This window comes from Procambarus clarkii, chromosome 41 (assembly GCF_040958095.1).
Source record: "Procambarus clarkii isolate CNS0578487 chromosome 41, FALCON_Pclarkii_2.0, whole genome shotgun sequence".
Taxonomy (NCBI): domain Eukaryota; kingdom Metazoa; phylum Arthropoda; class Malacostraca; order Decapoda; family Cambaridae; genus Procambarus; species Procambarus clarkii.
The window spans coordinates 4352162-4364866 of NC_091190.1; the positions used below are offsets into that span (position 1 = coordinate 4352162).

At 39.0% G+C, this 12705-nt stretch overlaps 1 protein-coding gene across 1 annotated transcript in view; it reads left to right on the plus strand.

Moving 5' to 3' along the window:
* LOC138373087 (uncharacterized) overlaps positions 1 to 12705 on the plus strand; it is a 251001-nt gene that overhangs the window by 48805 nt on the left and 189491 nt on the right. The window contains exon 8 of the mRNA XM_069339112.1: positions 2452 to 2586. Coding sequence (XP_069195213.1) covers positions 2452 to 2586 — 135 coding nt within the window. The remainder of the gene's footprint in view (positions 1 to 2451; positions 2587 to 12705) is intronic.

The following is a 12705-nucleotide window of genomic DNA, read 5'->3' on the forward strand; positions in this document are numbered from 1 at the left end:
TCCATTTATTTGATATTCAGCTAATAGTTCTCTTTTTTCTACATTCATCCACGTTTCGGTAAGTGCAATAATATCTATTTTTTCTGTGCAGACAAGAGCATTTAATTCGTTAATTTTATTTCTTAGAGTTCTACTGTTAGTGTAATATACCCTAAGTGAATTATTATTTTGAGGCCCTTCTCTTTCCCTGATCATTTTGCCAATTCCTTTCTCCCACAAACACTTACTTTTATTACCTACTTCCTCCAAATCAATTCCCATACTTCTATCTACTAACAGTTTAAACCCAAACAAACACCTCTAGCCACTTCTTCCAACGAGTTCGCAACAGCAACAACCCCAGCCCTCGATAGATGCACCCCATCACGAGCATACATTTAATTTCTTCCATAGAAGTGTTCCCAGTTGTCTATGAAAGATATTGCATTTGATTTGCAATATCTTTCCAGCCGGCAATTGACACCAAGTGCCCTCGACATCCATTCATTTCAAACTCCTTTTCTTGGAAGAATGCCACATATGATCGGGATTCCTCCCTTGCTCCTAACTAATTCAATGGCTGTCCTGAATCTCTGTATTAGTTCCTTACTCCTAACTCGCCCAACATCATTACCCCCTGCACTAATACAAATAATGGGTTTGTTTCCATTTCCAGTCATAATATCATTCATGTTTCCAACAATATCACCTATTCCAGCTCCCGGATAGCAAACCCTTAATCTGTTCCCCCTATCTCTGGCACAAAACGTTCTGTCTAAATACCTCACCTGGGAATCTCCCACAACCAAAATTCGCTTCGATTCTCCCTTTTTCTTTCGAGCAGTTTGAGGGACCTGCGCTTCAATGTTCCTCGTTGCTTTGCCTCCTCTTTGAACAACAGGTTCACCACAGCACTCGTCCTCTAATACGTCAAGAGCGTTAAAAGTCCTTAGGTGTAGGCTATTAGTTGTCGGTTTTGCCAAGGTCTTCTTAAGACCCCTGTCTTTCACAACTTGCCAAGACGAGGTCTCCTTATTACTGGTCCTGTCAGTCCTTCTTAATGAGCTCCCGTCAACACTGGCCTCCTCCTTCGTTTCCTCCCGAAGTTTCAGCCGTCGTACCTCCTCCCGCAGGGAATCCATCTCTGCTCTCAGAGCTCCAACCAGACTCACCAAATCCTTCACTAATCCTTCCATTATTGCAATAATAATGTTACTAGAATCGGAGCTCCAGCTAACACAACCTCTCACTGTGACTGCATCTGACTGACTGATTCATACTGGTTCATACAATAGTGGCAGTGTTAGTCGCTACTGGTTCATACAATAGTGGCCACAGTAGTCGCTACGGGTTCATACAATAGTGGCAGTGTTAGTCGCTACTGATTCATACAATAGTGGCCGCAGTAGTCGCTACTGGTTCATACAATAGTGGCGGTGGTAGTCGCTACTGATTCATACAATAGTGGCCGCAGTAATCGCTACTGGTTTATACAATAGTGGCAGTGGTAGTCGCTACTGGTTCATACAATAGTGACCGCAGTAGTCACTACAGGTTCTTACAATAGTGCAGTGTTAGTCGCTACTGGTTCTTACAATAGCGGCCGCAGTAGTCGCTACTGGTTCATACAATAGTGGCCGCAGTAGTCGCTACTGGTTCTTACAATAGTGGCCGCAGTAGTCGCTACTGGTTCTTACAATAGTGGCAGTGGTAGTCGCTACTGGTTCATACAATAGTGGCAGTGTTAGTCGCTACTGGTTCATACAATAGTGGCCGCAGTAGTCGCTACTGGTTCTTACAATAGTGGCAGTGGTAGTCGCTACTGGTTCTTACAATAGTGGCAGTGTTAGTCGCTACTGGTTCTTACAGTAGTGGCAGCGGTTGTTAATACAGATCAGTTACAGTTTGATCAAGAAAAACAAAGCAGTTGCCAACACCGTCTGAAACAGAGCAGTAGAAGGGAGTAAGGTACATAAAAGTGTAATGGCAAATGTGTTACATAATAGTGGGAGGGTGTACTTCACTATTCATGTCAGGGTCATGCAAAATTTCACGAGTGGGGTTCTGTATGGAGGACAGGGATGAACATCATAAAGGGAAACATTCAGATTTGTGCCAAGCGAGACATCTACAAATAGGTCATTATCGCAGTATAAGTATTGAAGGAGAAAGATGGGCCCAATAGAGGTGGGTGGAGGAGAAGCAGTAATGGGGGTGTTGTCAGGACCTTGTGAAGCAGAGATGGCCGCACCGATCACATTGATCTTGTGAAGGCGAACCATCAGTTTCAATAAATAACAATTGGTCACGGAATTAGTGAAAGGCACCAGAGCCAATGGTCAAAGTCGACCAATGTGCTCTTTTTAATGAGAGCACATTTTTGTAATTTGAATTTTCATTAAATAAAACACAGTATTAATTCATTAAAACAGTATTAATAATATTAATCTTGTGTCTGGTATTTGTTTTCAGAGCGGTAACTATTCTTGTGTGGTGTCGGGCTACAACACTGTCCAGGGTTGGGTTAGTTCTGACCCCGTGGTGCTCATCATCGTACCAGAACTGGCCGGCTTCCTGCTAACTGATGACGGACGGATTATTGAACCCGTAAGTGGCATGTTGGGTCGCTTGTATATTGATGAGTCAATAGTCTGATACATATATAAATATATAGACGGCAAATGTGGCTGATAGATATCAGTTACATCCCCGCTCCTTTGCCAGGTAAAGTTAACTTTGCTCAGAAAGTTAAGGAGGTACCGAAGCGAATTTTGGTTGTGGGAGATTCCCAGGTGAGGTATTTAGACAGAACGTTTTGTGCCAGAGATAGGGGGAACAGATTAAGGGTTTGCTATCCGGGAGCTGGAATTGGTGATATTGTTGGAAACATGAATGATATTATGACGGGAAATGGGAAGAAACCCATTATTTGTATTAGTGCAGGGGGTAATGATGTTGGGCGAGTTAGGAGTGAGGAACTAATACAGAGATTCAGGACAGCCATTGAATTAGTTAGGAGCAAGGGAGAAATCCCGATCATATGTGGCATTCTTCCAAGAAAGGGAGTGGGAAATGAATGGATGTCGAGGGCACTTGGTGTCAATTGCCGGCTGGAAAGATATTGCAAATCAAATGCAATATCTTTCATAGACAACTGGGAACACTTCTATGGAAGAAATTAAATGTATGCTCGTGATGGGGTGCATCTATCGAGGGCTGGGGTTGTTACTGTTGCGAACTCGTTGGAACCAGTGGTTAGAGGTGTTAGTTTGGGTTTAAACTGTTAGTAGATAGTGATATGGGAATTGATTTGGAGGAAGGAGGTAATAAAAGTATGTGTTCGTGGGAGAAAAGAATTGGCAAAATGATCAGGGAAAGAAAAAGGCCTCAAAATAACAATTCCCTTAGGGTATATTACACTAACAGTAGAAGTCTAAGAAATAAAATTAATGAATTAAATGCTCTTGTCTGCACAGAAAAAATAGATATTATTGCACTTACAGAAACGTGGATGAATGTAGAAAATAGAGAACTATTAGCTGAATATCAGATAAATGGATTTAAACTATTTCACACAGATAGATATATTAGACGAGGAGGGGGAGTAGCCATATATGTTAGGGACAATTTGAAATGTAGTCTCAAAGAGGGAATCAAAACTGAGCCACACACAGAAACTATTTGGATAGAATTAAACGAAAAAGCTAATAATATTATAATAGGAGTTATATATAGGCCACCAAATTTAGACAGAATAAAAGCAAAGCCTCTATGGGATGAAATATCTAGAGCATCTAGATCTAACAGTATTTATGTCATGAGTGACTTTAATTTTAGTGGAATAAACTGGTTGAACAAAACAGGGAATAGTGAAGCAGAAGATTTTCTAGAATTAATTGACGATTGCTTTCTTATGCAACACATTAAGGAACCAACGCGGGAAAATAATATTTTAGATTTAGTGTTAACTAACAGGGAAACACAAATTAATGACATCGAAATAGGGAGTGAGCTAGGGAACAGTGATCACAAAGTAATCAGATTTAGCATAGAATGGAATAGACCTGTAGGAGAAAATTCTGTTAAAGTGCCAGATTTTCGAAAAGCTGATTTTAATAGCCTAAGAAATTTTTGGGGTCAAATAGATTGGAAAGTCTTGGGTATGGGGTGTGGGCCGGTCTTTGAGCGAGACATGAACCCAGCGATAGGTAACGTAGAAGGGGATTTCGATGTGGATTTAATATATAACTTATTTAAGAACATTCTAAACAAAGCACAGGAACGTAGTATACCATACAAATTGAATAGATCGAATACTAATGACCCAAAGTGGATAACAAATAATTTAAAGAACCTTATAGGTAAAAAGAGAGCTTGGTACAAAAGGATTAAAAATGGGGAAGTCAGTTTAGAACAGGAATTCATACAACTTGATAGAAATGTTAAAAAAGAGATTAGGAAAGCAAAAAGAAACTATGAAGTTCGCATAGCAGAGCAAGCAAAGTCAAATCCTAAAGGGTTTTTTCAGTTATATCGAACTAAGACTAGGGAAAGGTTAGGTCCATTAAAATCTGAGACAAGTCAAATAACGGATAATGACAAGGAGATGAGTAGTATTTTTAACAAATATTTTATATCTGTATTTACTAAAGAAGAACTTAACAATATACCTTCAGCCGAACAAGTGGGTGGGGATGAGGACAGGTTGACTAGTTTAGCAGTTACCAGGGAGGTTGTAATTAAACAATTAGAAAAACTAAAACCAAACAAATCCCCACGGCCGGATGAAGTGTTTGCCAGGGTGCTTAAAGAATGCAAAGAGGAGCTTTCCGAGCCACTTTCTACCATATTTAATAAATCAATAGTCAGGCAGAGTGCCAGAGTCATAGAAGGTAGCTAATGTGGTACCAATTTTTAAGAAAGGAGATAGATCACTTGCGTCAAACTATCGGCCAATTAGCCTAACGTCTATTGTGGGAAAGTTACTTGAATCAATAATTGCAAATACAATTCGTCTCCATCTTGAAAAACATAAATTAATAAATGAGTCGCAACATGGTTTTACAAATGGCCGTTCATGTTTAACAAATTTGCTAACTTTTTATTCCAGCATAATTGAGGCAGTTGATATTGGTAAGGATTGTGATGTTGTGTACCTTGACTTTAGCAAAGTTTTTGATACAGTGCCACATGAAAGACTAATTAAAAAAATAGAAGCTCATGGTATTGGGGGTGCTATATTAACTTGGATTAGGGAGCCGGTCGGCCGAGCGGACAGCACACTGGACTTGTGATCCTGTGGTCCCGGGTTCGATCCCGGGCGCCGGCGAGAAACAATGGGCATAGTTTCTTTCACCCTATGCCCCTGTTACCTAGCAGTAAAATAGGTACCTGGGTGTTAGTCAGCTGTCACGGGCTGCTTCCTGGGGGTGGAGGCCTGGTCGTGGACCGGGCCACGGGGACACTAAAGCCCCGAAATCATCTCAAGATAACCTCAAGATAAGATGGCTATTCCAAAGGAAACAGAGAGTTTGTATAAATGGGGTTAAGTCAGAGTGGGATAATGTTGTTAGTGGAGTACCTCAGGGCTCTGTCCTGGGACCTCTGTTGTTTATAATATATATAAATGATTTAGATTCAGGTTTGAGTAGCAACATTTGCAAATTTGCCGATGGTAGGGAAATTAATTCGGAGGAGGACTCACTATCACTTCAAGTTGATCTAGATAGGGTTTTGAAATGGTCAAAGGATAGGCAAATGCAGTTTAATGCTGATAAATGTAAAGTTCTGAGGCTAGGTAATGATGATAGAGTTACAAGATACGAGCTAGATGGTGGTGAGATTGCGAAGTCGGATTGCGAAAGGGATCTGGGAGTTATGATTAGTAAGAATTTAAAACAAAATGATCAATGCATGAATGTTCGTAATACGGCGAATAGGACACTGGGATTTATTAATCGAAGCGTTAGTAACAAGACACCTGGTGTGGTTCTTAAGCTATATCTTGCTCTGGTTAGGCCCCATTTAGATTATGCAGTTCAGTTTTGGTCGCCGTATTATAGAATGGATATAAATTCACTTGAACGTGTCCAACGTAGGATGACTAAGTTAATTCCCCAAATTAGAAATCTTTCATATGAAGAAAGATTAACAAAGCATAAGTTGCATTCACTGGAAAGGCGAAGAGTTAGGGGTGACATGATAGAGGTTTACAAGTGGATGAATGGACATAACAGGGGGGATATCAATAGGGTATTAAAAATATCAACACAAGACAGAACACGAAACAATGGGTATAAATTGGATAAGTTTAGATTTAGGAAAGACTTGGGTAAATACTGGTTCAGTAACAGGGTTGTTGATTTGTGGAACCAATTGCCACGTAACGTGGTGGAGGTGGGGTCCCTCGATTGTTTCAAGCGCGGGTTGGACAAGTATATGAGTGGGATTGGGTGGTTATAGATAGGAGCTGCCTCGTATGGGCCAATAGGCCTTCTGCAGTTACCTTTGTTCTTATGTTCTTATGTAAGACCACTACGGGCTCACCATAGCCTTTGCTACTTGGAACTTTTTGTTGAGAGTAGCTGAATCTGAAACAACAACATCATCAAAGGCGACAGCCGTGTCTGGTAGTTCTACGTCTTAAGGCAAAGGTGACAGCCGACCAACCTTAGTTCATCAGCAGACACCAAAATGAAGCCACTCTGACAATACTTGGGAGATGAATAGTGATAGCTTTATTGAGAAATGTTGAAGTTCTGAAGAGCAACAATGACCATCAGGAACTGTAGGTATAAATCAGTATTGGACAATCCATAAACGTATGTAATTCAGTGGTGTTGGTTTCCCTAGTGTAGGAGTTGTGCCGAATACACCACTGTGCTAACTATTAATACTCAGTCTCCACTATTTCACATTATCCCACTATATATGGACTCATTATATCATCACCAGTGATGTATTCATAAGCACAAATACCTTTCAAATACATGCGCCAGCCTCCTACACAGAGGCTATCGAAATAGCAAGGGAACACAGGGGTTAACTAAACACAGCTAAGTGTAAATCTATGTATTTACTATGTACATAATATTTCACACATATATACATCAGCTCACTACGTCTCTATGAGTCCCAAACTAATATCCACACAGCCACCGCTGGTCACATCCTAATTTACCCTTGCTCTAAATTTCTAATCTTCGGAGACCAACCTTAGCCCTCTCTCAAATCACCGGTCAAATGTTAGTCAATCATACTCACAAGAAACCAACGCACAGCCTAATTAGACAATGAGACAGTTTGAGACAAACGTAATTGTAAGGATTTTCAATGTGTCCGAAATACAGACTCACAATCATTGCAGGTCAGAGGCTGGTAACTCAGACAACCTGGAAAATCCTTACAATTACGTTTGTCCTAACATGCTTATAGTATTTACAACAGCCCAAACGTCAAGTGCATTACATACAAGTTTGTGTGATCACACTATTAATTGGGAAGGGGTGAAAAGCATTACCAACTGCAGCGGTTTCGTCCAACGGAATTTGATTGAGTCTGCCCTAATCAGTCATTGTCTAAATCTTCTCAATGCTATTACTGGTATGTACAAACATGACCTTTTTTTAAGTTGCAATATTGCACAATAATTAAAGCAAAATTCTGATAGAGAGTGTTACAATGTCTCAACACAATGTTATAATGCAAATATTATGTATATTTTCTATGAGTCTTTTTGTTTATTCAATCATACCTACGTATTTTCTTTGACCACTTGTTACTTCTGGAATGTTTTAAGCTTCTCTATACCTGTTTCTGACTACATCTCTCCCTGGGGATGGGTGGTCAGGTCGCAGACATTGGCCTCCATCCTCCCTCTGCTCCACGTAAGCCAGTCTGTTGTTGAAAAAGGTTCCAACCAGACGAAAAGTAAAACTTCCTTTCCCATTTCTATGTGGGTTTTCTGCATGCCAATGATCTGTGTTACGTGATCGTCAGTTGCATTTATATATATATATATATATATATATATATATATATATATATATATATATATATATATATATATATATATATATATATATATATATGTATATATATATATATGTATATATATATATATATATATATATATATATATATATATATATATATATATATATATGTATATATATATATATATATATATATATATATATATATATATATATATATATATATATATATATATATATATATATATATATATATATATAACTGAAAACTCACACCCCAGAAGTGACTCGAACCCATACTCCCAGAAGCAACGCAACTGGTATGTACAAGACGCCTTAATCCACTTGACCATCACGACCGGACATAATGAGGTGATAGCCGAGGCTATTTGAACCACCCCACCGCCGGCACTCGGATAGTAATCTTGGGCATAGCATTTTACCAAATCACCTCATTCTTTGGGGCACACGTGAGGAACACAAATGCGAATTAAGGCGTGGATAATCCTTAAGTGGATTAAGGCGTCTTGTACATACCAGTTGCGTTGCTTCTGGGAGTATGGGTTCGAGTCACTTCTGGGGTGTGAGTTTTCAGTTGCATATTGTCCTGGGGACCATTCAGGCTTGTTCGCATTTGTGTTCCTCACGTGTGCCCCAAAGAATGAGGTGATTTGGTAAAATGCTATGCCCAAGATTACTATCCGAGTGCCGGCGGTGGGGTGGTTCAAATAGCCTCGGCTATCACCTCATTATGTCCGGTCGTGATGGTCAAGTGGATTAAGGCGTCTTGTACATACCAGTTGCGTTGCTTCTGGGAGTATGGGTTCGAGTCACTTCTGGGGTGTGAGTTTTCAGTTGCATATTGTCCTGGGGACCATTCAGGCTTGTTCGCATTTGTGTTCCTCACGTGTGCCCCAAACAATGAGGTGATTTGGTAAAATGCTATGCCCAAGATTACTATCCGAGTGCCGGTGGTGGGGTGGTTCAAATAGCCTCGGCTATCACCTCATTATGTCCGGTCGTGATGGTCAAGTGCATTAAGGCGTCTTGTACATACCAGTTGCGTTGCTTCTGGGAGTATGGGTTCGAGTCACTTCTGGGGTGTGAGTTTTCAGTTGCATATTGTCCTGGGGACCATTCAGGCTTGTTCGCATTTGTGTTCCTCACGTGTGCCCCAAAGAATGAGGTGATTTGGTAAAATGCTATGCCCAAGATTACTATCCGAGTGCCGGCGGTGGGGTGGTTCAAATAGCCTCGGCTATCACCTCATTATGTCCGGTCGTGATGGTCAAGTGGATTAAGGCGTCTTGTACATACCAGTTGCGTTGCTTCTGGGAGTATGGGTTCGAGTCACTTCTGGGGTGTGAGTTTTCAGTTGCATATTGTCCTGGGGACCATTTAGGCTTGTTCGCATATATATATATAAATATATATATATATATATATATATAAATATATATATATATATATATATATATATATATATAAATATATATGTATATATATATATATATATATATATATATATATATATATATATATATATATATATATATATATATATATAAATATATATGTATATATATATATATATATATATATATATATATATATATATATATATATATATATATATATATATATATAAATATATATGTATATATGTACATATATATATATATATATATATATATATATATATATATATATATATATATATATATATATATATATATATATATATATATATATATATATATATATATATATATTTTAAGATAAATAGGAAAACCAGGGATATACTGAACATCTTGTTTCAGAATCTTTACTTTAAAATGCATAACGTTTCGAATGCTTCTCGTATTCATCATCAGATCTAAAAGAAAAAACAGAAATCACAATCAAATAGCTGGTAAACAAAGAACTCATACTCATTTTAATTCCTTTGTTCCTGATATTTTTAAGAAAAATGCAATTAACACTCTACTGAATAGTGCCTTTGTTTTTTGTTCTAATTGGAATAACTTTGATCAGGAAATTAATTTTCTTGTGAAATTTTTTTCAAATAATGGTTATCCTTTGCATATGGTTTATACTTTTATAAGGAATTTCTTAAATAAGAAGTTTCACCCATTGTGTAGGATTACTACAGTTGAAAGGGATCTTAAATATATTAAATTACCATTTTATGGCAGTATTAGCTTTTCTGTAAGGAGTCGTTTGAGGAGACTGTTGCAGCAGTGTTATCCTCAAGTAGACTTTAGATTTATTTTTGTCAACACAAATACCATAGGCTCTTATTTTAAATTTAAAGATAAAGTGCCTACCCCCTTGTGCTCAAATGTCGTATATATGTATAATTGTTCCAGCTGTAATGCTGGATATGTCGGGAGTTCCATTCGGAACTTTAAGATTAGGATACTTGAGCACCGGGGATTATCTTTTAGGACTGGATTACCATTGTCTAAACCAGCATTTTCGGAGATTAGAAACCATTGTTGTGAGTTTGATCATTCTCTGCTGGAATCTGATTTTAAAATTCTGGACACTTGTATGAATGGCCAGTCAGATTTGAGAGTAATGGAATCCTTATATATAAAGGAGCGGCGGCCTCTGTTAAATAGCAACCTTTCAGCTGTTCAATTGTACACTGTATAGTGCACAGTAGGCCCTGTAATTTGATTTTTAGTTCATTTTGGTAGTTTAATTTTTTGTTTAGTTTACCATGTCTTTGCCCTTTCTTACTTATTTCAAGTCTTGACATTGTACATTAATATAATCTTTTATTTAGGATATATAATACATTTTTTGGTATTTAATTTTATTTAATATTTGAGTTTTTATAAGATTTTGGTTAGTACTTTATAATTGTCGTTTATTCTGTTTGTATTTTACATACATTTTTTGTAGATTTGTAGTCATTATATAAATATTTGTTATAGTGTTTAGCCTTAACCCGTTCCACCACCTGCTCAGACCCTTAAGAGATGGTAATTTCGGAGTATTTAAATACCCCAAAGATCATCACCTCCCAAGAGCACTAGAGCAAGTGAGGGGTCATTTATACGTTTATTTCATCAAGTCCCTGTTAATATGGGAGAACACTGTGTCTATGAACTTAAGGCACAACTCTCCTAAACACGAGAGTGAAGTATACAACTTTAGAACACTTTCCCACCAGGAGACTCAAACCCTAGCCAGCACAGAAGCCTTCCAGCAACTGGCATAACAGGTACGCCTTGTTATGCCCCTGTTGCTGGAAGGCATAGGTTAGGCATAACAGGGGTTATGCATAACCCCTGTTATGCCAGTTGCTGGAAGGCTTCTGTGCTGGCTAGGGTTCGAGTCTCCTGGTGGGAAAGTGTTCTAAAGTTGTATACTTCACTCTCGTGTTTAGGAGAGTTGTGCCTTAAGTTCATAGACACAGTGTTCTCCCATATTAACAGGGACTTGATGAAATAAACGTATAAATGACCCCTCACTTGCTCTAGTGCTCTTGGGAGGTGATGATCTTTGGGGTATTTAAATACTCCGAAATTACCATCTCTTAAGGGACTGAGCAGGTGGTGGAGCGGGTTAAGGCGTACCTGTTATGCCAGTTGCTGGAAGGCTTCTGTGCTGGCTAGGGTTCGAGTCTCCTGGTGGGAAAGTGTCCTAAAGTTGTATACTTCACTCTCGTGTTTAGGAGAGTTGTGCCTTAAGTTCATAGACACAGTGTTCTCCCATATTAACAGGGACTTGATGAAATAAACGTATAAATGACCCCTCACTTGCTCTAGTGCTCTTGGGAGGTGATGATCTTTGGGGTATTTAAATACTCCGAAATTACCATCTCTTAAGGGTCTGAGCAGGTGGTGGAGCGGGTTAAGGCGTACCTGTTATGCCAGTTGCTGGAAGGCTTCTGTGCTGGCTAGGGTTCGAGTCTCCTGGTGGGAAAGTGTTCTAAAGTTGTATACTTCACTCTCGTGTTTAGGAGAGTTGTGCCTTAAGTTCATAGACACAGTGTTCTCCCATATTAACAGGGACTTGATGAAATAAACGTATAAATGACCCCTCACTTGCTCTAGTGCTCTTGGGAGGTGATGATCTTTGGGGTATTTAAATACTCCGAAATTACCATCTCTTAAGGGTCTGAGCAGGTGGTGGAGCGGGTTAAGGCGTACCTGTTATGCCAGTTGCTGGAAGGCTTCTGTGCTGGCTAGGGTTCGAGTCTCCTGGTGGGAAAGTGTTCTAAAGTTGTATACTTCACTCTCGTGTTTAGGAGAGTTGTGCCTTAAGTTCATAGACACAGTGTTCTCCCATATTAACAGGGACTTGATGAAATAAACGTATAAATGACCCCTCACTTGCTCTAGTGCTCTTGGGAGGTGATGATCTTTGGGGTATTTAAATACTCCGAAATTACCATCTCTTAAGGGTCTGAGCAGGTGGTGGAGCGGGTTAAGGCGTACCTGTTATGCCAGTTGCTGGAAGGCTTCTGTGCTGGCTAGGGTTCGAGTCTCCTGGTGGGAAAGTGTTCTAAAGTTGTATACTTCACTCTCGTGTTTAGGAGAGTTGTGCCTTAAGTTCATAGACACAGTGTTCTCCCATATTAACAGGGACTTGATGAAATAAACGTATAAATGACCCCTCACTTGCTCTAGTGCTCTTGGGAGGTGATGATCTTTGGGGTATTTAAATACTCCGAAATTACCATCTCTTAAGGGTCTGAGCAGGTGGTGGAGCGGGTTAA